The sequence below is a fragment of the Ceratotherium simum genome, chromosome 11 (assembly GCF_057802395.1).
Source record: "Ceratotherium simum simum isolate JZ-2026a chromosome 11, ASM5780239v1, whole genome shotgun sequence".
Taxonomy (NCBI): Eukaryota; Metazoa; Chordata; class Mammalia; order Perissodactyla; family Rhinocerotidae; genus Ceratotherium; species Ceratotherium simum.
In genome coordinates, this window is record NC_141910.1 from 59,546,365 (window position 1) to 59,571,969 (window position 25,605).

At 36.0% G+C, this 25,605-nt stretch overlaps 1 protein-coding gene across 7 annotated transcripts in view; it reads left to right on the forward strand.

The window, feature by feature from the left end:
• The window catches only part of PUM2 (pumilio RNA binding family member 2), a 93,918-nt gene extending 74,376 nt beyond the window's left edge, over positions 1 to 19,542 (forward strand). For 5 of the 7 annotated variants that reach the window (XM_014782184.2, XM_014782180.2, XM_014782206.2 and 2 more), the window contains 8 exons: positions 7,235 to 7,502; positions 8,612 to 8,741; positions 10,313 to 10,447; positions 12,579 to 12,716; positions 13,377 to 13,502; positions 13,742 to 13,863; positions 14,420 to 14,612; positions 16,583 to 19,542. In XM_014782184.2, the coding sequence (XP_014637670.1) occupies positions 7,235 to 7,502; positions 8,612 to 8,741; positions 10,313 to 10,447; positions 12,579 to 12,716; positions 13,377 to 13,502; positions 13,742 to 13,863; positions 14,420 to 14,612; positions 16,583 to 16,714 (1,244 nt within the window). In that variant the 3' untranslated portion in view covers positions 16,715 to 19,542. The remainder of the gene's footprint in view (positions 1 to 7,234; positions 7,503 to 8,611; positions 8,742 to 10,312; positions 10,448 to 12,578; positions 12,717 to 13,376; positions 13,503 to 13,741; positions 13,864 to 14,419; positions 14,613 to 16,582) is intronic. The other 2 variants (XM_014782197.2, XM_014782215.2) reach the window with 1 other exon arrangement.
• Positions 19,543 to 25,605: the final 6,063 nt, after the last annotated feature.

Here is a 25,605-nt window from a genome sequence, read left to right on the forward strand (position 1 = left end):
CCAGCGGTTACAATTAATGATTGTAATGCTTATTGACTTGACATAATGATTCTCTCCATGAGAATTATCATCTTTTCTTCATGATTTTTTTTGGACCAAATTTACCACAGATTGGGTTATATTAGAGTTGCTTCTAGGTTTATTTTCTCTACCAGATTAGAAGCAAGAAAGCCCAGACCCTTCTTCACAGCTTGAAGAGCATTCAGATCCCAACAGATGATTGGGTAATTGAATTTGAGTGGTTTTGTTTCTTTGTGTTTTATTGATGAATCTGTTCTTGGCCACTGGCTACTTTCTTGGTTAAAAAATTATTTTACTTCCTACATAGATTTCTACATTAAAGCATTATTTGGGTGCTCTTGATCAGTGTGTTAGGATCATACTCTTTAGAATACTGCACTTTGAAAAGTTTTATGGCAGTCAGTTGTGGAGTTTTTATTTTTGCATGTGTGTGTTTTGTGTTTTTTGGTTTTGGGGTGGGTTGTTTTTAGGTTTTTCTGGGTTAAATGCTTCTTTCACAGTGCCTTCCCAGATCAGCCCTCTTCCTACCACCATAATAACCCCATAAAAACTCCGTCTAATTATTAGCTATGCATCCTTGAATAAGGTATTTAGATTCTCTAAGCCTATTGTGTCACAAGTAAAATAGAGATAATATCTGTGTCTCCTAGGGTTGTTAAGAGGCTAGCATATGTATTAGTTTTCTAGGGCTGCTGTAACAAATTACTGCAACTGGGTGGCTTAAAACAACAAATTTCTTGTCTCACTGTTCTGAAGACTAGAAGTCAAATCAAGGTATCAGCAGGGCCATGCTCCCTTTGAAGGCTGTAGAGGACAGTCCTTCCTTGCCTCTTCCTAGCTTCTTGTGGTTGTTGACAGTCCTTGGCATTCCTTGGCTAGTAGACACATCACTCTGATCTCTGCTTTCATTATTACACGGCATTCTCCCTGTGTCTCTGTCCTATTTTCTTCCTCTTATAAGGACACCAATCATTGGATGAGAGCCCACCCTAATCCTGCATGACCTCATTTTCACTTGATCACATCTGCAAAGACCCTATTTCCAAATAAAGTCAAATTCACGGGTACCAGGAGTTAAGACTTGGACATCTCTTTGGGGAGACACAATCCAATTTAGTACAGTCTGCCCTCTGATCCCTGAAAATTCATGTTTGGCCCACATGCAAAATACATTCGCCCCATCCCAGCATCCCCCAGAGTCTTAACCCATTGTAGCATGAACATGAAGTCCAAAAATCTCATCTAAATATCAACTCAGAGAAGTCCCAAATTTCATCTTCCTAAATCAGATGAGAATCTGGATATGGTTCATCCTGGGGCAAAATTCCTCCCCATCTGTGTACCTATGAAACCTAGAACACAAGTTATCTGCTTCCAAAATACAGTAGTGGGATGGGCATAGAATAGACCTTTCCTTTCCAAAAGGGAGAAATTGGAAGGAATAAAGGGATTACCAGTCCCAAGCAAGTCTGAAACCCCGTAGGGTAAATTTCATTTGGTTTCAAGGCCTGAAAATAATCATCTGTGGCTAGTTTCTCTGTCCTCTGGATCTGCTGGGGCAGTAACCCCACCACTCTGGCCTCTGCATCTCCAGCTCTGCCCTCGGAGTCAGTCTTCTTCATTTCGTCCCTTCTCTGTCCCTATCAGTGTCTACTGATAAAAATTTTCAAAAACATTGTCAGTGTTCCATTAATGTCAGAGGGCTGTCGAGCCACACCCATTGGCTCTGTTTCCTCTGCACTCTTTCTAGACAAGCTAAGACTTTTACAAATCATCAAGGGCTGGTTTTTGCTTAACAGTTGCTTCTTCAGATTATATTATTTCTCTCTTATTTTACCATAAGCAACTAGGAGAAACCAGGCCACACCTTTAACACTCTGCTTGGAAACCTCCTCAGCTAAATATCTAAGTTCATCCCACAAGTTCTCCTTTCCTCCCAACATAACACATTTCAGCTGAGTTTTCTGCCACTTTGGAACGAGGATTGTCTTTCCTCCAGTTTCCAATAACACCTTCCTCATTTCCTTCTGAGACCTCACTTGGAGCATCTTTAGCATTTGTATTTCTAACATTGTTCATGACGATGTTTGTATTCTCTAAGACAGTAGAAGCTTTCTTTATTGTGCTCCTCACATGTATCTGAGCCCTCACCGAAATTGACTTTAATATCTGTGTTTCTACAAATATCTCTTCAAGGCAATCTAGGCTTTTTCTGGTATGTACCTTGAAATTCTTCCAACCTTTACCTATTACCCAATTCCAGAGTCACTTCCACATTTTTTGGTGTTTGTTATAGTAACACCTCACTCTCCGTACCAAAATCTGTATTAGTTTCCTCAGGCTGCTCTGGCAAATTAGCACAACTGAGTGGCTTAAAACAAGGCAGACTTTTAGGGGGACACAGTTCAACACAGTACAGCATTTTATGCAAAGTTTACTGTCTGTGCCCAATAAAGAATGCTCAGTAAATGGTAGCTGCCTTTTTAAAAGCAGTTATTGTGTACAGGAGGATGACAAGGCCATATTAATGTGCAGATAGTAGGTTGAGTTAGGCTCACAGATAGTTTGCCTTTTTGTTCCTCAAAGTAATACATGCCATAGACCCTCAGGGTCTAGCAAATAGTATTAACTATGAATATTAAGTCATTAAATGGACTTTCTAAAGTAGGTAAAGAAACTGATTATGTTGAACACATAAAACCTATTTAAAATGAAATGCTAAAACTCGGGACAAAGATCTGACCAGTGTTGTCCTTTGAAAAAATTACAGCTTTTACTATTAGAAATGTGTAAACCAATATCCCAAAATTATTTATGTGCGTATTGAGAAGCACTGCTCTGAAGTCTTTTTTCCCACTAAAGTCTAGCAACATGCTGTTATGGTCTACTCTGAATGTTCCATACACTTCTTTTGGAAAGTGAACAGAGAAAAAATACTGAACTAAAAGTACTAAGTGGACCTGTTTATGGATTAGAACTAACTAAATTTAATGCTATAAAATAAAATAGACTGTCCTCATTTTAGATTTTTTTCCGGCTACCCATTCTGTATCATTTATTCTTTGCCTACTCCAATTAACCAGTCATCTTTCATCATCACTTTACCATTTCTTGAGCTTTCCAGAGGAGTGGACTCTGCCTAGTAACTCGTATATAGTTGTACTCTTTTCAGGACCCCAAATCTACTTGGATTACCATTCTTATTTGAAATTAGTAGTTGACAACCTGCTATAAAATGAAACCTTAAATTATCTTGATTCTAATTCATTAGCCTCCAAGCTCTTCTATCAGAATAACCTTCAGGTGGATTTTTTTTTTGGGGGGGTGAGGAACATTAGCCTTGAGCTAACATCCGTTGCCAATCCTCCTCTTTTTGCTGAGGAAGATTGGCCTGGGACTAACATCCGTGCCCATCCTCCAGTTGCCTGCCACAGCATGGCTTGATTAGCGGTGCCTAGGTCCTGGCCCAGGATCTGAACCTGTGAACCCTGAGCCGCCCAAGTGGAGCACACAAACTTAACCACTACACCACCGGGCCAGCCCCGGGAATCTGTATTTTTAAAAGAATACACAGGTCTGATGGACAGGTTGAGGAGCTGCCATTCCAAATCCCAGGGAGGTGGAAAATAATGAAAAGTAAAGACGAGTTAGGTTTATTTATTTTGTAGTTGTTTCAGTTGTTACATTGTTTTTCTCCCCTGTGTTTTTCCCAGTATTAAATCTTTTTGATTTCTGATATTTAATAGGAAAGGATTCTAAGCAGACTTCTCAAGAAAATTAATGAAAATGTATGAAGTCATATTATTTTCTACTAGTATGGTTGTAGGGTGTTTGCCTTCATTCAGTTGTCATGAATGAACATGCAAGATACCTATGTGAATAACATAGAAGGGGCAGCACACTATTGTGTGATAAGCTCTGGCCTAAGAGTCCTGGCTAGTAGTCTAGCTGCATCACTTTTGGACCATAGTGACTTCATCTGTGAAATCATAGTACAGATCTCCATGCCCTGTACACTTATTCCAATAGTGATTAAGAAGTGGTAAATGATGGGACGGGGTGGGGGGTGTCAGTGAGGAAATGAAGGGACTGTTATCCCTTTAACATATTTGATGCAGAGCACCTCTGCTTTTAGACACCCAGTCAGCCGTGGTATGGATATAGATGACCTGTTTGTTTGTATATTTGTTTTTAACTAATTTTGGAACAATTTCAGACTTATAGGAAAGTTGTAACACTAATACAAAAACAATTTCTAGCATATCCCTTCACTCAGGTTCTCCAAATGTTATTTTACCACCTTTGCTTTATCATTCTTTTCCTCTCCCCCTCTCTCCCCCTCTCTCCCCCTCTCTGCCCCTCTCTGCATCTCCCTCTCCCCTCACACCCAGTTTTTTTTCCTGATACCTCTGAAAGGAAGTTGCAGACTTAATGTCCCTCACTCGTAAATATATCACTGTATGTTTCCTGAAAATAAGGACATTCTCTTATATATAACACTATTATCAAAGTTAGGAAATTAACAGTGATATAATACTACTATCAAATCAGCCGAAAAAGTTTATCTAAACTTTGCCAGTTGCCTCACAGATGTCCTTTAAAAGCAAGAAAGGGGGAGGGGAAGGAGGGAAAGAGGCGGGGAAATTGGGAAGGAGTTTGATTGGTTTGGGGGCTCACATGTGACATTCATTTGTCATGGCTCTTTACTCTTCTTTAATCTTGAACTATTTCTCAGTCTTTTATGACTTCAACATTTTTGAAGGGTATATAGGCCAGTTGTTTTGTAGAATGTCCCTCAATCCCAAAACAGGTTTTAGATGACATTCTTTCAGTGTTTAGACAACCAAATTTAAAATGTTTAATGTATATTATACATTGGATTTTAAATGCTTATTTGATTAATTTGTAAAGAAAGGAATGTATCCTGCCCTGAGTGAAATTTTTTCAATTTAATAAATGAAAATAATAGTCTTCTAGAACTGAAATTCCAAGATTTTTTAAACTCAGAGCAATTTAGCATTATTAGACATTTTGAGTTGTCAAAGAGTGTATCAGGAGTTTGGTTTTAGGAGCTGATAGAATGTAATCAAAGGGTATCTAGACATGGGAGAAATTCCTGTTGGATATTGATAGGACTGCTTGGAACATACCAAATAAAATTGGCGTAGTCATTTCCTGGGGCAAGTATGTATTTTGAATTTGGTGTTGAAAAAAGAGGTAGGATTAGGCCTTATGTTTGAGGTAATGATAAGCAGTGATACAGAGATAGTCAAGAATAAGAGGGCGAGAAGTGAACAATTAGGGTACTACTAGGAAATTTGTGTGAGAAATAGATTTAGAATAATGACTTGAAAACTAGGCTGAAGAATTTAGAGGAGGTACTCCAGCAGGATGCTGTAGGTTTTTAGCATAAAGTGACATCATCAAAGTGGCCTTTGAACAGGAAAATATAATTGTTTGTAAAAATAGATTGGAATGATAAGCAGAACATCCCTGCCCTACAAAAAGGTTAAAAGAATCGTTAGACTCGAATTGGCTGGTGGTTAGTTATTGTTGTGAACAGTTGATGGAACTATAGAAATAGAAATAATAATGGGGGACTGGAGGGTTAATAGTAGTGAGGAAATTGGGGTAGTATTAAAACACTGAATTCATTCACTTTTTAGATTTTTCATACATGAGAACGTTGAGATAGTTGTGTAGAACTGGAATGAACATGAGAATGTAATGTTAGTGATTTTGGTGTATAAAATGGCTTGTTAAATTACATACTTTTAGGCAAGATATTACAGAACTGGACCTTAGGCAGTTGATGTTACATAAAATATTCATGAATATTTATTGTGCACCTACTGTCTGTTGGGCATTGTTTTAGGCACTAGGTATCTATCTAGCCTGTAGGTAAGTTTTATGGCATTTACCTTGGAAAAGGGGCTGAGGATTCAAATAAATGATAATATGTATACTATACTGCATGATGGAAAATTCAATGAAGAAAAATAAAGTTAGTGCAGTGGGAACTGAAAGTAAAAGAGGAATTGTCTAACGCAATTCACTCTCCAGGATTATAACTCTTTTACTGTCCTTGTCACTGTACCTCTTTTTGGCCTTTAATGCCTGTCTATAACTTTGCACTGACAGTGTGTCCTTGACATCATCTGTACCTTGTGGCCTGGATTGTATATATAGTACTACTCAACGCAGAGGTGGTATATAATAGCATAAAGCTGATGGTGGATTTTGTTTATCTGAACTACTAAATCTGCATTTTACGATTTTTCTATACATTTTTCTTTTTTAAAAGGACACTGTCAAGTACTTCTAAACGGTTATTTGTAATAAGAACAATTTCCTGCTTGTATTTATTTTTGTTTCTATTGATTGCCCTTTAATTTTCTTGTTTGTAATGACATATAAGTTAAAGAGGCTTTTTATTCATTTGTCTTAAATGGTCAATATTAAAGCTCTAAGAATAATAAATGCTGTTTATTAGTACCATTTTTTGTCTGTAAAATAATAGTATTTTGTGGAGAAATTTTTTTAAATAAAAATTTTAAATATTTTAATATAGCGTATAATTTGGGTTTATTGTCTAATATTGTGAGTTTTTTTAACTTCAAAAATTAATTAGTGAGTTAACTAAGAAATAGTTTTTCTTTACATAGACGTTTATACAACTTAATGCATTTTTTGTATATTCCAAAAAAGTACAGATTTAGCCCTTGGTGTTCCATTAACATTGCAAGTAAATTTCAATCAAACTATTTCAGTGGCTTGAGATCTGAGTTTGCTAGATATTTGTACCTTGCTTGTTAATGTAACTTAAAATTTTGTTGGTGGTTTCAGTATTCTGGTGTTGCTAGTATATATGACATTAGTTGTTATAATTATGTTTTAAACTAAGCTTCCAAGAACAAATACAAGTTTTGTGTATGACATTATATGTTATAATTATGTTTTAACCTAAACTGCCAAGAACAAATACAGGTTTATTTTTATCATGTTTTCTAGTCTCCTTTTATCCCCATATCCTATAGCCACAGACGTTAAGTAAATGTCAGAGATTTTCCCTCCAATTTTAATTTCCTGTTAAAATATATAGGAATTAGTGGGGTGAATATTTCTTTATTGACTGAATTTTTAGTTTAAGTAACTTTTATTTGAGGAATGACTTGGTCAAAGATATTTGCTGACCACAGCTGCTTTGTTGTAGGAGGACTGACAAATGGTAGTGGTCGATATATCTCTGCAGCACCTGGAGCGGAAGCAAAATATCGAAGTGCTTCAAGCACTTCCAGTCTATTTAGCTCCAGCAGCCAGCTCTTTCCTCCTTCTCGGCTTCGGTATAATAGGTCTGATATTATGCCTTCTGGCCGAAGTAGATTATTGGAAGATTTCAGAAACAACCGCTTCCCAAACCTTCAGCTTAGAGACTTGATTGGACACATAGTTGAGTTTTCTCAAGACCAGCATGGTTCTAGGTAGGTGATTTTGATTTATGATACTCTCCACTGCATTTTTGCTTTGAAAATTGCTACCTTATAAGAGCCTAAATTTTTCTTGACTAGAATTATTTAATCTGCATAAAAGTTGGAAGCTTTTCAAAAATACCCAATATGGATTATATTTTTTTCTTTCATTACATTGACTCTGAATACATTTAACTTCTTTCAATTTCCCTTTGAAAATAATGCTCTGAATTACATTTGTGAACTTGTGTCCCTGTTTTATACTTTGTCTAAAAAAAAAAATCAAAAAACAAAGTTAAGTGTTTTTGTGTTTCTTTATAGATTTATATTTGATCTGACTTGGCTTAAATTGACACAGTGCACTTTTTTTTTTTTTTTTTTGAAACTTTTCACTTTTGTTATAGGGGAATTTGGTGCCTTTGCATATTAAACATAATGTACTGTAATGCTTGAGGTACATGTGAATTAGTGTTCTCAAGATAGAGCATAGAAAGGAAAAGGGTAGTAGAATTCTAACACATTTACTAGGTTTGAGATGTTTTCTCTTTTTATAGTTTTATTTTAAGGTAAACCTGAAATTTTTAAAAATTATTTGATTAGGTTGCATACAAATTTTATCCCCCTATAGTTGAAAATTCAGTAGCAAATGAACCTTAGATCACTCACAATGGCTAGCTTAGTTAGGAATTCAGTTGTGTTTGATGAATTTTATTTCTAAGTGTTTCTCTTATGTTCTAAAAATAGATATTTAATAGTATTGTATATTATGAAAAATACATGAATAACCAGTAAAATCCTTGTAATTTTCTTTTTCATTGGTTATAATGCAACCAGAGCTCACTTAAAAAGGATTAAACATCTTTATTCCAAATTTTTTTTGCCAGTCTAACTAGAAGTTATTTTAAATTAAGATGTTATAAAGAAATGCTTTATAACTTTTGTCCTTTTTGCTTTAAATTGGCTGTCCACTCTATAAAATGTGTTAGTACTATTTCTGGAAATAATTTTATTTGTGTGTATGCATGTGGGGGTGAGGGTGTGTAACACTCAAGTCAGATACAGATTTTGTAGGAGCCTGTTTCCAATGTACTGTCGTGGCATTGAAAATTTTTTCCATATAGATTCATACAGCAAAAGCTAGAGAGAGCTACTCCAGCTGAGCGACAAATGGTATTTAATGAAATTCTACAAGCAGCCTATCAGTTAATGACAGATGTTTTTGGCAACTATGTTATACAGAAGTTTTTTGAGGTAAGCACACGTATGTGTTTGTATATCCATCCAACTGTGTGCTTAATGCTTAGAAAAGCTCTGAAAGTTGGGTAAGAGTCGTCTTCCTATAAATATATGAGCTTGGAGGACAATATTTGCAAATCATATATCTGATAAAGATTTTATATACAGAATGTATTAAAGAACTTCTAAAACTCAGCAATAAAAAGACAACCCAATTAAAAAATGGACAAAGGACTTGAATAGACATTTCTCCATAGAAGATATACAGATGGCCAATAAGCACATGAAAAGAAGCTCAAGGTCCTTAGCTATTGAGGAAATGCAAATCAAAACCACAATGAGATTCCACTTTACATCTACTAGGATGGTTGTAATGAAAAAAAATGGAAAACAACAAATGTTGGTGGAGATGTGGAGAAATTGGAACCCTCATACATTGTTAATGGGAATGTAAAATGGTGCAGCCGCTGTGGAAAACAGTTTGGCAGTTCCTTAAAAACCTAAACATAAAATTACCATAGAACCCAGCAATTCCACTCCCAGGTATATACCCAAAAAAAGTTGAAAACGGACTCAAACAAGAGTGTTCATTTCAGCATTACTCACAATAGCCAAAAGATGGAAACAACCCAAATGCAAAACAGATGAATGGATTAAACAAAATGTGGTATATGCATACAATAGAATATTATTCAGCCATAAGAAGGAATGAAGTTCTGATACGTGCTACAACATGGATGAAACTAAGTGAAATAAGCCAGGCACAGAAGGACAAACGTTATAGGATTCCATTTATGTGAAATATCTAGAATAGGCAAATTTATAGAGACATAAAGTAAATTAGGGCTTACCCCAGGGGCTGGAAGAAGAGGGGAGTGGGGAGTTATGGCTTAATGTAGATAGCATTTCTTTTGGGGGCACTGGAAAAGATGACATATTTTATGATATATATTTTACTACAAAAATATTTCTAAAATATATAGGCCTACTTTAAATGAGAAGTTTAATATTAATCCTGATTAATATTTGAAAATATAAAGCATTGGGAGTAACTCTGAGGTGAGGCATTAGTGAATAATAGTGTTGTCTTTATTTGGATTTGTTAGGTGTCATTTATTTTGTAATTTAGCTAACTAAATTAGTTTAGTTTATAAGTATAAATTAGTTTAGTTTATAACTAAAAATCTGTGTTGTAGTTTGACTTAACAGATTTCCTCCACAGTTATGTCAGAATATAGCTGAGAATTATCTGGTCTGAATGTTTGGCTCAGAAGTTCATTATATTAAACATTTGTTGGAAATGAAGAGTGAAGATATTTACTTTAAAAGGATAACAGATGGTTAATATGTTAAGTAACAAGGAAATTTTAGATTGTATGACTTAATCCCCCCCCAATAATACAGTTATCATTTCAAGCATCTCTGGGTCTATCTTAATTAGCTTTTACCTAAATGCTTCCTCCCTGCATAATTACCAAATGTGATATTTTAAAAATAGATTCAGTAAGCTACAAACAGTGGGTTTTGCAAGCTTAACAAAGTAATATTTTGGTCACTTTTTATTAATGTTATTTCTTTTCTGTCAGTTTGGGAGTTTGGATCAAAAACTAGCCCTGGCTACTCGTATTCGTGGTCATGTTCTACCCTTAGCCTTGCAGATGTATGGCTGCCGTGTTATTCAAAAAGCATTAGAGTCTATTTCATCTGACCAGCAGGTAATTGTAAGTTAAGAAAAAATTTTTTGTATTATTTTATTTGATTTTTAAATTATTACTCTATTTTTTATCTTACAATAATCTTGGAGTGAAACATGAAATATTTCCACACTCTGTCTCAATTAAAAGTTTTACAAAAGATTTTTAATCTGTCCTCTATTTATTCTCTTCAACATCTTTTCATCTCTAAATGAAGATATTTGATTAGCTAATCTGTATGTGGCAAGCAGAGTGCTAAATGATGGGGTTTTTTTTGCTATCACTTGCTTATTTGATTTTCTTTGGTATCAGAAATACATATTACTTTTCCAGTGTTTATTTGGATTGTACTTATATTTCGGTCCTACGAATAAAATTTTAAAAACCAATTGCATTCCTATATGGTCATTTAAAAATATATATAAAGTTTAAAATCTCACTCTCACTCACTAAGAATTCTGTTAACAAGATTTACAGTTCTTGAAGAGAGAGGAAAGAACACATGTGAATTAAATGGGAAATGTATCGTGTTCTTGGACTGAAAAGTCTAAATATTTTAAGTTAAAAAAGAATTAATGCAATTCCAATCATGTAGTCATGGGGATTTTCTTGTAACTGATCAAAATAAGTTTAAAAATTATTTGAAATACATAGGAATATTGAAGAGAGGTAGGGGATGAGGACAAATACTGATCTACTAGATTTTTAAAATAAGCTGAAGCATCACTAATTAATTAATATGGTTCTCATGTGAGATTAAACAGACTTTTAAAATGAAATGCATAACCCCAAGTAGATACTATTTTGTATATAACAGGTTTGTGTATTACAATGAAACATAATAAGAGTAAAGGAAATAATTATTTCTTAAAACGTATTGGTAGTTTGAAAGAGAGCAGCTTTGACACTCAAGCCACATACAATAAAGTGTATTCCAGAATTAAAAACAATAATGATAGATGGATGGATATGTGTATGTATGCATTAATCACAACATTGAAAATCTGTGAGAAAATAGCATTATTTCTCTGGAGGAAATCCTGAGTTTTAGGGTGTCTCAAACTGGTATAGATACTTTAAAGATATTTTAAATGTCTTTAATATTTGAAAATATAAAGTACTGAGAGTAAGCCTTAGATGAACCAGTTAATGAATAATGGTTTGGATTCTTATGTACATTTTATTTTGTAATTTAGTCCATATTTTATAACTAAACATCTGTGTTAAATCTTGACTTAACAGAAGTCCTCTATAATTATGTCAGAATGTAGTTGAGAGTTCTTTGGGTGAGAGAGACTTTATACAATGTATACTCCCATTTCTTCACAATACTGTTTCCTATTGCACCGATAAGGCACACAGATTATTGTGTGGCTACTTATATTTTTCTCTAAGGATTAAGATGTTTATTTCACAAATTCTTACAAATTTATAAGAAAAAAATGTTAAGATCATTTGCTGAAAGAAAATGCAGTTAAATAAACCTTACTGTAAATAAGTTATTAATAATTAAATATACATTGAAAGGGGTCATTTTTGCTGTTAAATGAGCAAAAATCTAAAAGCTCCCAAGAATCTGTCCCAAAGAAGGTTTTAAATGATAAAAGCAGTATATATTGAAGCAAGTCTTTTTTTATAAGATCATTAAAAAGAACAAAAATCTCCAACAATAATTTCTTCCCATAATTGAGATAATATGTGAAAATCATATAGCCCATAAGTGCTCAATTCCTTACCCTTTTCCAGGCACTTGATAGACTCATACAGCCATTAAAAATAATTATTTAGGGGAAGGGGGATGCTAAGTAGGGAAAAAGTATAGAATTCTGAATTAGTTATATTAGTTGTCAGCTGCGAAAGATGAGTAGAAGATGTACACAGTGAAGATAGTAGTTTAAATATGGCAAATTCAGCATCAGTAGGTTATATTTCGGCAAGTATCATTTACATTATAATCCTGCAAAAAGTTTTAGTAATTCTCACCTTTAATGACTTCTGCTAATTATACTTTGGGGGGGTAAAACTTTAAACTTTGATAAATAAAAAAATTGTAAAAAGAAAATTTTGAGTATACTTTTGCTCCCATCTCAGTTTTTTTAATCCTATTATGTTGTTTGATGAGGTAATTATTTAAATTATTGTTATTTCTCTTTTGCAGAGTGAAATGGTAAAGGAGCTAGATGGTCATGTACTCAAGTGTGTGAAAGATCAGAATGGAAACCATGTTGTACAAAAGTGTATTGAATGTGTTCAGCCGCAGTCACTGCAATTCATCATTGATGCTTTCAAAGGACAAGTAAGATTGGTTTTTGGCTTCTAATTAGTTAGTAGGGCATTATTTTAGAATTTGAGTGTTGACAGTTTTCATAAGTCACAAGATAATACCTAGTACTTTCTTACAAAAATAGACAAAGCAGTGAATGTGCATTAATTTCTGCGTCTTTCTTACAGGGAGTTAGTAAATAGCTTCATTTTTTTGAAACTAAAATATTTAGAAACATGAGTTTAATTTTATTACTTCAAGAAGTAAAGATAATCACTATTAGAATTGTAAACCCAGCAGTGTTTTCCAAATTTCCTGGGATAAGGAGACGGGAGAGGAAGACCTAAGACTGTATAATAAAAGACAGAAAATAAATATCAGTTAGTAACCAATACATAGTAATTAATAGCTCTTAATTAAAATGTGTGCTACTGCCACCCTGAAATCTGTTCATTCTCATTATTACGTGCCCTCCATCTTCTGGTTAAGTTCTTTTTGATCAGAACATCTGTTAGCTCCTAAATTGAGCACCCTGCTTCCCAGTCTTTCCTGACATGGTGGTGATTGTATTAAATGTGAATCCCCCACATTCTATTTTAAATTAATTCAGCATGTCGTGAAAAACCTGTCTGCCTCATAGACCTTTCCAAAAATGTTGGAGAATAGAAATTTATTTCTTCCAATTGTTTTAAGGTGTTTGTACTTTCAACTCATCCTTACGGCTGCAGAGTAATTCAGCGCATCCTAGAGCATTGCACTGCAGAACAGACCTTACCTATCTTAGAAGAACTCCACCAACATACAGAGCAGTTGGTACAGGTATAAATTCCCTAATAATTTGAAATGTTGATATATTTTTGAAAATGGTTCTGATTTTTTTTTTAAGGAAATATAATTTATTGTTAAATTAACACTGTAGAAACAGACAGTGATACAAATGCTTACTGTGTTCTCCTGACTGCCTACGGGATTTTTAGAAAAATGATTAACATCTTTTTAAAGAATAATCTTTATTCTTAAAGACTTAAGGGAAGTAATTTTTAAATATCTGTACATAGGATCAGTATGGCAATTATGTTATTCAGCATGTACTGGAACATGGTCGACCTGAAGACAAGAGCAAAATTGTTTCTGAAATCAGAGGAAAAGTCTTAGCCCTGAGTCAACACAAATTTGCAAGGTATTCCAGTATTTTTTAATTCCAAGGGTCAATTCTTTCAACTCTTTGGCTTTTATTAGGAGGCACAGAAATGCATGTAGAATATAACATTGGAATAAAATCCTTTTTTTTACTAAAGGCAAAAAGTACATATAGAAAACATTGCTTTTATTCTTAAAGAATGTACGTAACAAATTGGTTTGCCCTTATATATCCCATTCTTGAAATCTGTTTGGGAAATCTGTTTTTAGAAAATTATTTGTCCCCAAGACCTGTGAGTAATAGCAAATTTAATATATTTAGTGCATGTTTGTGAAAGTCTCAGACCTTATTAGTGACCTGGTTACCCCTTTGTTGAATTATAATTTTAAAAGGCCTGTAATTAAACTTACGGATTTCCAATATGGATTCTCCTGTGATACTAATTTCTATTTTAAAAGGAATTGTAGGAGACTTGCAAGAGAATCGCCATCTTGACTCTTCTTTCTTCCAGTGGGTTGAGCAAGTTCTTTGAAAAGCTGAGGAAATTTTGCTATAAAGAAAAAAATAACTTTTGTTTATGTACTTTAATTTTTAGCAATGTAGTAGAAAAGTGTGTTACTCATGCCTCCCGTGCTGAGAGAGCTTTACTGATTGATGAAGTTTGCTGCCAGAATGATGGTCCTCACAGTGCCTTATACACCATGATGAAGGACCAGTATGCCAATTATGTGGTTCAAAAGATGATTGATATGGCTGAACCTGCTCAAAGAAAGATAATCATGCACAAGGTAATACAGTTTATAGCACTTAAAATAGGTGATTCAATTTGTGTAACGTTAGTCTGTGCATTTAACTTCCCTAGGCTTTAATTTCCTATAATATGCTGTAACTGGAGAAAAAAATCTAAAATCAATGAATAACCTTTGGCAGATGTAGATATGGTATACCCTTTTATTAAATTATTAAGGTAATCTACACAATAAAATCACATTCATTTCTCATCTATTTACCTACTTTTAGCATTGTTCTTCCCTTCCCCATCTTATTTAGGTATATTTGATTCGCCATGATAAATGGGTTAAACATTGATTTTAAAATCTAATTCGATTTTTCTCACTAACCTAATACATTGTCCTAAAGAGAGAATTTATGTTGATTTGATTGGTTTTTTTAATCAAGTTAAGCTGTTTTCTTAATCCTCCTCCTAGAATCTAATGATTCTTGAAGAAATCATTAATTTCTGTAGAAAAGCTTACCATTAAAAAGAACAGTGGATGGGCCGGCCGCGTGGCCTAGCGGTTAAGTGTCCACGCTCCGCTACTGGCGGCCCGGGTTTGGATCCCAGGCGCGCACCGAGGCACCGCTTCTCCGGCCATGCTGAGGCCACGTCCCACATACAGCAACTAGAAAGATGTGCAGCTATGACATACAACTCATCTACTGGGGCTTTGGGGAAGAAAAATAAAGAACGAACGAACACTGGAAGAAATAATATTTAAATACTCTATCTTTTTCAAAATTTATTCATTAAGAAACAGGGAACAAAGTATATAACCTTTTTGGACCTCTCTTCATATAGAGAGAAAATGATCTCGTGAGATCATAAAATTATTTTTGGCTTTCTTATTTTTAAAATTCTTCAGCTTGATAGATTAAACTTGCTACCTTTTTTTAATAATTATATTTATTTATTTATTTATTTTTCCCCCAAAGCCCCAGTAGATAGTTGTATGTCATAGTTACACGTCCTTCTAGTTGCTGTCTGTGGGACGTGGCCTCAGCATGGCCGGAGAAGCAGTACGTCGGTGCGCGCCCGGGATCTGAACCCCGGGCCGCCAGCAGCGGAGTGCGTGCTCTTAACCCCTAAGCCATGAGGCCGGCCGCTACCTTATTTTAAATTTAATATTTCTGCTTAAATATATATACATATAAAAATTTTAGTTTTATTTTTAACTACATTATTTAACCAGTATCATATTTATAATATTTGGATTATTTCTAATTTTTTAACTATTATAATCTGTACTTTATATGAATGTCTTTGCATAAGACATTTTTTGTGGGTTAAATTCCTAGATATGGAATTACTGGTGCAATGTGTAAACATTTTACATTTTAATAGATACTGCCTAGTTGTTCTCAAAACATGTTGTACATGTTTGCCCATCTGTCTCAAAACATGTTGTACATGTTTGCCCATCTGTCCATCCAGTATATGAGAAGAGTGGCTGTTTCACCTTTATGTCATGAATGCCGATTATTATTACTTATAAAATCTTTGCCGGTGTGGATGTAAAGATAATGATATGATTCTTCTCATTTGCATTTTAAAAACTATTAGTGAGATATTGAACATCTTAAATTTATTAGCCATCACACATCTGATTGCTTGTTCATGTCTTTTGCTCCATTTTGTATTGAATTTTTATCCAATTGCCTAGAGTTATAAAATACTGCCGTCATAAACTTGTAAGAATTTACAGCTCACTAGTGATACTGTCCTGCTGTGTTTGGAGCCTCTGTACTATTTGCATGCATAATCTTTTAGAAGTAGTGGTGTGTTTATTCATTGAACAATTTTGAAAGTAGAAGCTTGGAGAGATTACGTGGAACAAAACTGCTTTTGCAAACAACTTTGTTTGGATTTGAATTTTAAAATACCAATTATTCTTCTAAATCACCCAGATTTCGGGGCACTTTTTTAGAAATCAGAAACTGAAGTAACTTAGATTTCCTAAGCAGATTATTTGTTTTTCAGATTCGACCTCACATTACTACTTTGCGCAAATACACATACGGAAAGCATATACTGGCCAAGTTGGAAAAATATTATTTGAAAAATAGCCCAGATCTAGGGCCTATTGGAGGACCACCAAATGGAATGCTGTAAAGGAAAAGGAGAAAGAAGATGTAACCACGTGAAAAGAACGTTTCTTTTGTGAATTATCAAAACACAACTCAACTATGAATCTTCAAATTTTTTTTTAAAGCAAAACTATTTATTGACTTTATTCATCCATTTGTAAATTTTTTAAGGTTCTTGTGTATATTTGGGGGGGTGGGGCGGTGAATTATAAATTATATTCAGCCCTGAGTGGAGACCTATCAGATTGGATTGCTGGCAAAGCACAGAATGCCTGTATATGATGTAACTGTATCAAAAAAAGCTGTCACATATTTTGTAAATTTTTACCTTGTAAAGTCACAAAAATAGTTTTTAAAGGAAAAAGTACAGTATTCTTTTAATAAACTGGCTTGCAGTCTGGTAGGTCTACGGACCCCATAGCACAACAGGTTTATAGAGATGTATATAGAAAAATAGTCCTTATTTTTTTTTGTCCTTTGTGTGAAGTCTTTTATAACAGATTAACAATCAACTGCATAAATATTATTAATATTTTAAAAAGAAAGTTAAGTTGTATTTTGGTAATTCACAAACTATCATGCAAATAAAAACTCAGCAATTAAGACAAGAATTAAATGATTTGAGATGAAAAGAACTTACATTATTTACAATGGATGTGGTTTTAATACAAATAGTGCCCTAAAATGTCTCTGGCAATGTACAGAAGTATTGTATATACTTACATATGTAATTGTTGTAAGAGGTAGGAAAAACAAAATCATGGTGACATTTCCATCCAGTTAAGCGCACTAAACGAAAAGTTAAGTCCCATTTTAACTTTTTAGTTTGGTTTGCAATGAGAAAGAGTGGAAATTTGTATGTTGTTTTGCTTATAGAATTACAAGGACATTTTGAGGAAATGTTGAGCTTTATTTTGCTTATTCATAGTAGATTTCAGAAAGTAGGAACCAGATAGAGGTGAAAAGGGGCCACTGAAAAGTGAATTTGGTAGCTCAGCATTTAAGCATGATTACATATTCAGATAGCTTTTTTTTGCTTCCTATAAATATATGCATTGTGTGTGTAGTAATAGATGTAAGTTTACACTTTGAAAGCAAATCTTGTTTCAATGTTTATTATAAAAGCCTTGCTAATTTAGTAGTGATGCTTTCCTTGGTTGTACAGGTGTACATTTGTAAACCTTCATGCTGTAAATGAAATTTGTTTTATCTCTTTGGGAAACATTTGCATTTTAGTGTACATTTATGTCCCTGCCCTCTTTGACCTGGCATATAGTGTTGTATAATGTAAATTTATTTCTCCAAATCAAGAGTGATTTTTTAAAAATTTTTTATCTTTATATGGTTTCAGAAGTATGAACCAGCTTTCTTTTTATTATTGTGAGAAACATTTTGTTTTATAACATAGTTGTTGACTCTGTTAATATGGACATGCTAGGATTTGGATCATTTTCAAGAAGTCAGGGTATTGTGCATAATAGAAAGTATTGGACTGAGATAATTTGGTTACCATGGAGGCCAATGCTTTTTCCATCTTATTAAATGTGATGTGACTTTTTTCTTTGTACAGAAGAGTACTGTATTTTTGAATAGCCTACTCCCAAGTAAGAGCAAATCTGTATGATAACATTTTTTTCTCTGGACATAAGACATAACAGTAACATGATGTACATTTACAAGCGGCCTTATGTACATTTCCCAACAATCTTTTTAAGGCAAAATTGTGACCATATGTGTATAATTAAAAATGGTTTTTAATCCTTTGCCTATGAAAATATTTTGGAAAAAAAACTTGCTTTGTATATTCAGTTTCTGAAAGATAAAGAAAGTGCTTTGTATTTTGTTGAAGTCAGTATTTTGTATAAAACATTTATGTTGACCCACTTATGTTTAGTGCTGAAAACTAATGAACCATGCTATCTCTTTCGATTGAACATGTAAAGAGATTTTTTATTAGAAGTCTGCAGAAGAAAAGCAATCTTCTGAGCATAATATTGAATATAAAGGTTTTATCACTTAGCTGTTCATATCATGAACCTAAAAATAATGGTATAAAGTGTGGAGTGCCAGGCATACTTTTTCATCTTCAATGTTGAGTTGTTCTAGTTTTCTAACCCAACATTCCATGTTGAGGCCATTAAATCCAGCCACTTGTCCCTGTCCCTTCTAGTCAGTCTTGTTCATCAGCATGTCCCAGTCACAGTGGCAGTGCTTTCCCCACTTCACCCTTTCCTGCTTTGTTTTGCCAGCCTCAGAGTGTCTTGGCCCCATGTTGAATTTTTCTTCCCAGTATCAGCTCATGGTTTCAGGATCAAAGTTGTCCTTGTTGGAGATTGGTAGTGACTTTCCTGGATTTGCACAGTTGAATTCCTACGTTTCATTTGTCCTTACCCTCTGTTGGCACAGGCAATTAACTCTGCAGGTTTAGAAAGTCCTAGAGAATAGCATATTGGGAAACAACCCTTTTCTTGGGGTCCTCATGTTCCCATGTGTCCCAGTGTTGGCGACCGTATCTTCCCAGTGCTTTGGGGCCTATTTTAGAAAAACATCTGTTATTGTAGAGATTTTATGGTCTGCTATTTTTGGTACCCACCTCTCTGATTCCACCTTTTAATAAGTTGGCATGGAGTTTTGGTAAAATCTAAAAATGACATTTCAGAATAAAGAAACATAATTGGGCAGAACCACTTAGGCTTTCCTCTTGAGTGTCTCCTTTTGATATGGATTGTTTCTCTGGACCAGTTTGTCTAAGTCCTGGCTCTTATTGGTTCATATGAAATAATGTTATCTTCTTTGTATATTATGTATAAATTAGAAAATGAAAAATGTGTGAATAACATTGTATGAAATAAACCTGGTCTTGTGTTTTTCTCTAGGTAAAATACCCCTCTGTCCTTCAATTAAATTCACATTGCCCATTCAAGTTTAAGTTTACTCTGACTTAAGGAAAACAAAAATATTTTTATCACATAGATGCTAGTATGGGGCCACTGATCACTCTGATGGTATTTATCCTATCTTGATTAATATTCATTATCTCTGTCTATATAAAGTGATTACATACTTCATAGGATGAAACTTTTAGCCTGTTTCCTTATTGATAAAAATGATACTTCAAGGTTGTTTTGAGGACTCAGTTAAATCACATATCTTTACCATAGGTGTTTGTTTCCTTTCCACATGCACTATAGGAGACTGTGTTGTCTAAAGGGAAGTACAATTTAGGTTCAGGCATGGAATTAACTTTTACGTCGCTGTTTACAAACGTTGTGAACTTGGGCATGTTAACTCATCTAAGCCTCTGCCTTCATTGTTACCTTGGATAGTAACATTTTAAATCCTCATTGGTTTTAAGAATTCAGAATACGTAAAAAGCTACCTAAAACCTAATTGTCAACCAATGCTAATACTATTTCCACTTTTATGTCTCTTCTATAGCTTGTTTTTTTTTTTAAGCCATATAGATAATTTGGTAGACTCCAAAAGGGAGATGTACATAAAACTTAAATGGGAAAAGGAATTTTCTTCATACACATTATCTTCAATTTTAATTTTGTTGTGGTTTGGTTCTGTTCTCAGCTGAAAGCAACTCTTCTGGAATTGTTGACGTACCCCACTTTGTAGTGATGAAATTAAAAAGTCCTAAAAAGGAAATACCACATTCTACCACCCTAGCTTACCAACTTAAGAAAAGCAGTTTCCTAAAGTGATCGGGGTAGTATTTGTTCTTTTTGCCCTCATGACAGTGGTTTCTCAAAAAGGTGAAAAGGTGGGATGGAGGATAGGGGAAGGGCAGAGAAACCCCGAAGGAGCAGTATTCACTGTCTACCTTACGTACCTCACTTAAAAGGACTGGATTTCACATCTCTGATGGGATTTGAGTGCTCCAGACGTTAAGTAAATTCATCTGTGAACGCAGGTGAGAAGGAATGGAGTGCTGTGGCATTGGCGCTCACTTCCAAGAGGCTGCATTGTGCCTCTAGAAGAGTGCTGAGCACTACCAGAGGGAAGAGGGAAGGGAGGCAGTGGGGCGTAGGTTGGGCCCTAAGGAATGTGGGCCGTGTGATTTGGGGCAAACTGAACCCTTTAGGCTTGTAAAGTGGAAATGATATCCTGACTGCCCACAGAACCTTGGATCTGAGGAGTACTGGATGGTAAGAGCCTAACAGAACTACAGGATAGATCCTACAGGAAGCTCAAAATTAGGTGGAATTTTTATTGAACTTAATTACCTCCATATTGTGTAGGCAATTTCTCGTTTCTTTTATGTTCTAGTCATAGAATTTTTTTTTTCTAAATATTTACCAGAAACTTAAACCAAATGAAATAGCCCTGCATTCTAGTTGGTAGTTTAAGAAAGAAATTGGCTAGATTAATTCAAATTTTCTTGGGTGCAGAGTTTGGACTCTCGAATTAGGCTGTCCAGGTACCAAACTGTTTACATTGTCAGGCGAATGGTTTCATCTTTTAAGCCTTAAGTCTTACTTGCCTCATGTGTAGGTAAGGGAAATGATACCCTTCTCCTACAGTTGTGAGGATTAAATTAGAATATATGTGATGTGCAGGAGCAGTGAGTACTCAGTGACTCCTGTTATTGTGAGTTAACTAAAAAGGTTTTTTGTGTTTTTGTTTGTTTGTTTGTTTGCCTACGTGCAACCTCAAAACATTTAGTTTGGAGCTCATTTATATTTCTGCAAATGAGCTCATAATTCAAATTGCAGATAAATCAATCAGCAGGAAAACTATTGAAGATATGAATATAAGAAACTTTACAGCATTTTAGTTGTTTTGGTACATTTAATCTCTTTTTCTTGGTACTAATACAAGTAATAGTACACTGCCATGATGTATATGGTGCCAGGATGGAGACAAGGGCCAGGAGATTAAAGGCAATGTGTTAGAGAATCTCTCTCTCTCCCCCTCCCTCCTTCTCTCTCTGAGGAAGGAAGCCACAGTAACACTCCTAAGTATTTTCTGCCAATTTGGCTTATTATAGCAAGGAAAGCACTGAATTGAGAAAAATTTACCTGTTGGCCTTGTAAACCATTCTCTCTCAGCATCTGTCTGGACAACAAAGTTAAGACAATCAGAGCCTCCCCAAAGCAGTTGGTATTTACAAATCAGAAACCCAGAAGTTCTCACCCAACTCTTCACACCAGTTACAGGATTCCACCTTCAGAGTCTTCACAGCAAGTGCAGGCTTCCACCTGCAGAGTCTGAAGATATGGGACGCTGCCCAATAACCTCTATGGACGTGGCCATCTCTGACTTCCTGGGCAAGTCAAGGGCTGCTTGAGAAGATCATGTATGATTGTCCCACCTTGGCAGACATTTTAGGAGCAGTGCTGGTGCCCATGCAGTTGAGTAGGAGGCTCCCTTCAAGTTCAGGACCATGTCTTTACTGGGTACCCAAAACCTAGGTCGTGGCCAGACAGAACTTATGGAAAGAATGGTAAACAGTGGAGAAAAGTCCACCACAAATCATTCCATGATCAAATAAGATCATGCTGAGAAAGCGTTATGTCCTTATTGTTTAGAAAGGGAGGGAGCCTGGGAAAAAAGTAATTCCTGCCTCAACATCCATTCTGTAGCGCATGGATCAAGGAGTAATTTCGACTTTCAAGTGTTATTATTTAAGAAATACATTTAGTAAGGGTATAGCTGCCATAGATAGTGATTCCTCTGATGAAGCTGGACAAAGTTGATTGAAAACCTTCTGGAAAAGATTCACCATTCTAGAAGCCATTAAGAACATTTGTGGGGCTGCCTGGTGGTGCAGTGGTTAAGTGCGCGCGCTCTGCTGCGGCGGCCCAGGGTTCGGATCCCGGGCGCACACAGATGCACCGCTTGTCAGGCCATGCTGTGGCGGCGTCCCATATAAAGTGGAGGAAGATGGGCATGGATGTTAGCCCAGGGCCGGTCTTCCTCAGCAAAAAGAGGAGGATTGACAGATGTTAGTCAGGGCTGATCTTCCTCACAAAAAAAAAAAAAGAACATTCGTGATCCATGGGAAGAGATCAAAATATCAACATTAACAGGAGTTTGGAAGAACTTGATTCCAGCCCTCCTAGATGACTTTGAGGGGTTCAAGACTTCAGTGGAGGAAGTAACTGCAGATATGGTGGAAATAGCAAGAGAACTAGAATTGGAAGTTGAGCCTGAAGATATGACTGAATTGCTGCAATCTCATGATAAAACTTGAACAGATGAGGAGTTGCTCCTTATGGATGAACAAAGGAAGTGGTTACTTGAGATGGAATCTACTGTGTGAAGATGCTCTAAAGACTGTTGAAATTGCAACAAAGGATTCAGAATATCACATAAACTTAGTTGATAAATCAATGGCAGGGTTTGAGAGGATTGACTCCAATTTTGAAAGAAGTTCTACTGTGGGTAAAATGCTCTCAAACAGTATCACACGCTACAGAGACATCTTTCGTGAAAGGAAGAGTCAATCGATGCAGGAGACGTCACTGTCGTCTAATTTTAAGAAATTGCCACACCACCCAACCTTGAGCAACCACCCACCCTCATCAGTCATCAGCCATCAACATCAAGACAAGACCCTCCGCCAGCAGAAAGATTACAACTTGCTGAAGGCTCAGATGATGGTTAGCATTTTCTAGCAATAAAGTATTTTTTAATTAAGGTATGTACATTGTTTTTTTAGACATAATGCTATTGCACACTTAATAGACTACAGCGTAATCATATCAAATAATAAGAAAAGCAATTGATAAATTTCAATGCCCGTTTCTGAAAAAACTCATAACAATGTTGAGAAACTTCCTTAACCTAAAAAGTTGTATCTATCAAAAACTTAAAAGCAAACTGCAAACTTAATGATGAAACATTAGAAGCAATTCCATTAAAGGCAGAAGCTAGACAAAGGTGTCCACGATCGCCGCCACTATTCCACCTGAAGCAGGAGGTCCTAGACAATGCACTAAGAAAAGCATAAGAGGTGGAAGTATTAGGAAGAAATGATGGGATTTTTTACGTAGAAAAATCCAGGAGAATCAACTGAAAAACTTTTAGAACTAATGAGAGTTCAAGAAATTGGCCAGATCCAAGTTAATATACAACAACTAATAATGGTTATAGCTTTATTATACATCAAAAAGAGCCAAATTTTTAAAAAATTCATGTTAGTAACAAAACGATGAAATAACCATGGAAAAAAGCAAATAAGAAATTTGCAAGGTGAAGAAAATAATTTTGCTTGAAAGATGGTAAAGAAAACCTGATTAAATAGTGACATCATATTCCTGGAGAGGAAGAAGCAGTATTGCAAATAGCTATTTCTCTCCAAATTAATCTATAAATTCAATTCACCCCAAGAGTTCAGACTGTGGTGTCCAAGCGCCATTTCTCTTTGGCTAATTACAGGTTTAGGGTAGGAAGTATACAAAATGAGCCTGGAACATTTTGTCATATTATAATGTGTTTTACTTATCTTTTGCTGTAAAATAAATCACCCCCAAACCCAGGGTCTTAAAACAACAGCAACTTCTCTTTTTTTTTTTTTTTTGCTCACAGATTAGCAATGTGGGCAAGCATCGGCAGGGCCCAGTGGCTCTGCTCCATTCGGTGTAGGCGGGGGTGGCTTGAAGGCTGGGGGCTGGAATCACCTGACAGCGCACTCACTCACATGTCCCTCAGTTGATGCTGGCTGTCAGCTGGGACCCAACTGGGAGCTGTCAGCCAGAACACCCACACCCGGCCTCTTGCCTCTTCCTGGAGCATGGGTTTTCTCACTTCCTTCATGATGACTGGGTTCTTAGTCAATGTGAGTTCCACGCGGGCATCTGTCCTCTTCCCCCTTCCACTCTCCTGGATCGGACTTCACCATGTGTGCGTGTGTGTGTGCGTGTGTGTGTGTGTGTGTGTGTGTGATCAGGCATCTCTGCTTAACACCCTCCGTGGCAGGCCTTTGGTGACATTCACACTCCCTAGCTTGGCAGTTAAGGCCCTTCACCATCCCGCCCCACTTCCCATCATCTGTGGCCCTAAGCCCTAAGGGGACGTCATTACTCCCCAGGACACAGATGGCCCTGGCCCCTTCACACTCGCTGCCCAGCCCTTCTCTACCTGGAACAGCCTTCCCAACTTGCTCCTCTGCCGGGCAAATGGCAACTCAGCAGCTGGGTTTCTGCCTGGGTGTCAACTTCTCAAGAAGCCTGCCCTGCCTCCTGCCCCTTACCCCCAGTGCTGGAGTCCCCTAGCTCCCGAATCACCCCTTAATAGGACCCTAATACTGTATCACCTCGCTGCCTCCCCCACCAACCGAGAGCTGTGCCAGGACCTGGCTTGGCAGGGGCGCTCAATGCAATTTTAAGCGCCCTCCAAAGGAACGTGGAAGCCCAGCCTTTGGGAGACCAATTTAGCAGAGTTCTCAGAATCTCCTCCGATGCAGCCAGTCTACTTCCATCCCAAGAAAGATCTGTACGCTGCGTGAAGAAGCCGACGTGAGGATGTTCGGCAGCACTGTTTGTGATAGCAAAGTCTGTAAAAAGGACAGCGGTCAGAAGAGGAATGGTTAAATAAATCAATGTGGAGCAAACGGTGGAGTCCCAACAGCGGTTCACGAGACTGAGCCTGGCCCCAGACACCGACATTTCTAAGACATATCGTCGAATCAAAAGGCAAGTTGCAGAAACACACACTCACACAATCATATGTTTGTATAAGTACCACTTATAAATGCATACAAAAAGGAAGAACAGTGGAGGGGGAGAAGGTAGCAGAGAACAGGGGAGGGACTCTTACTTTTTCCTCCCTTTACCTCTGTATTGTTTGAATTTTTTATAGCATAAATATATACTTGTATTACTGGTATTTTTAAAAAATGGGATGGTGCTATATATGTTGATTTGTAAAAATGCCCAATATATGTTAACCTAAATATTAACACAC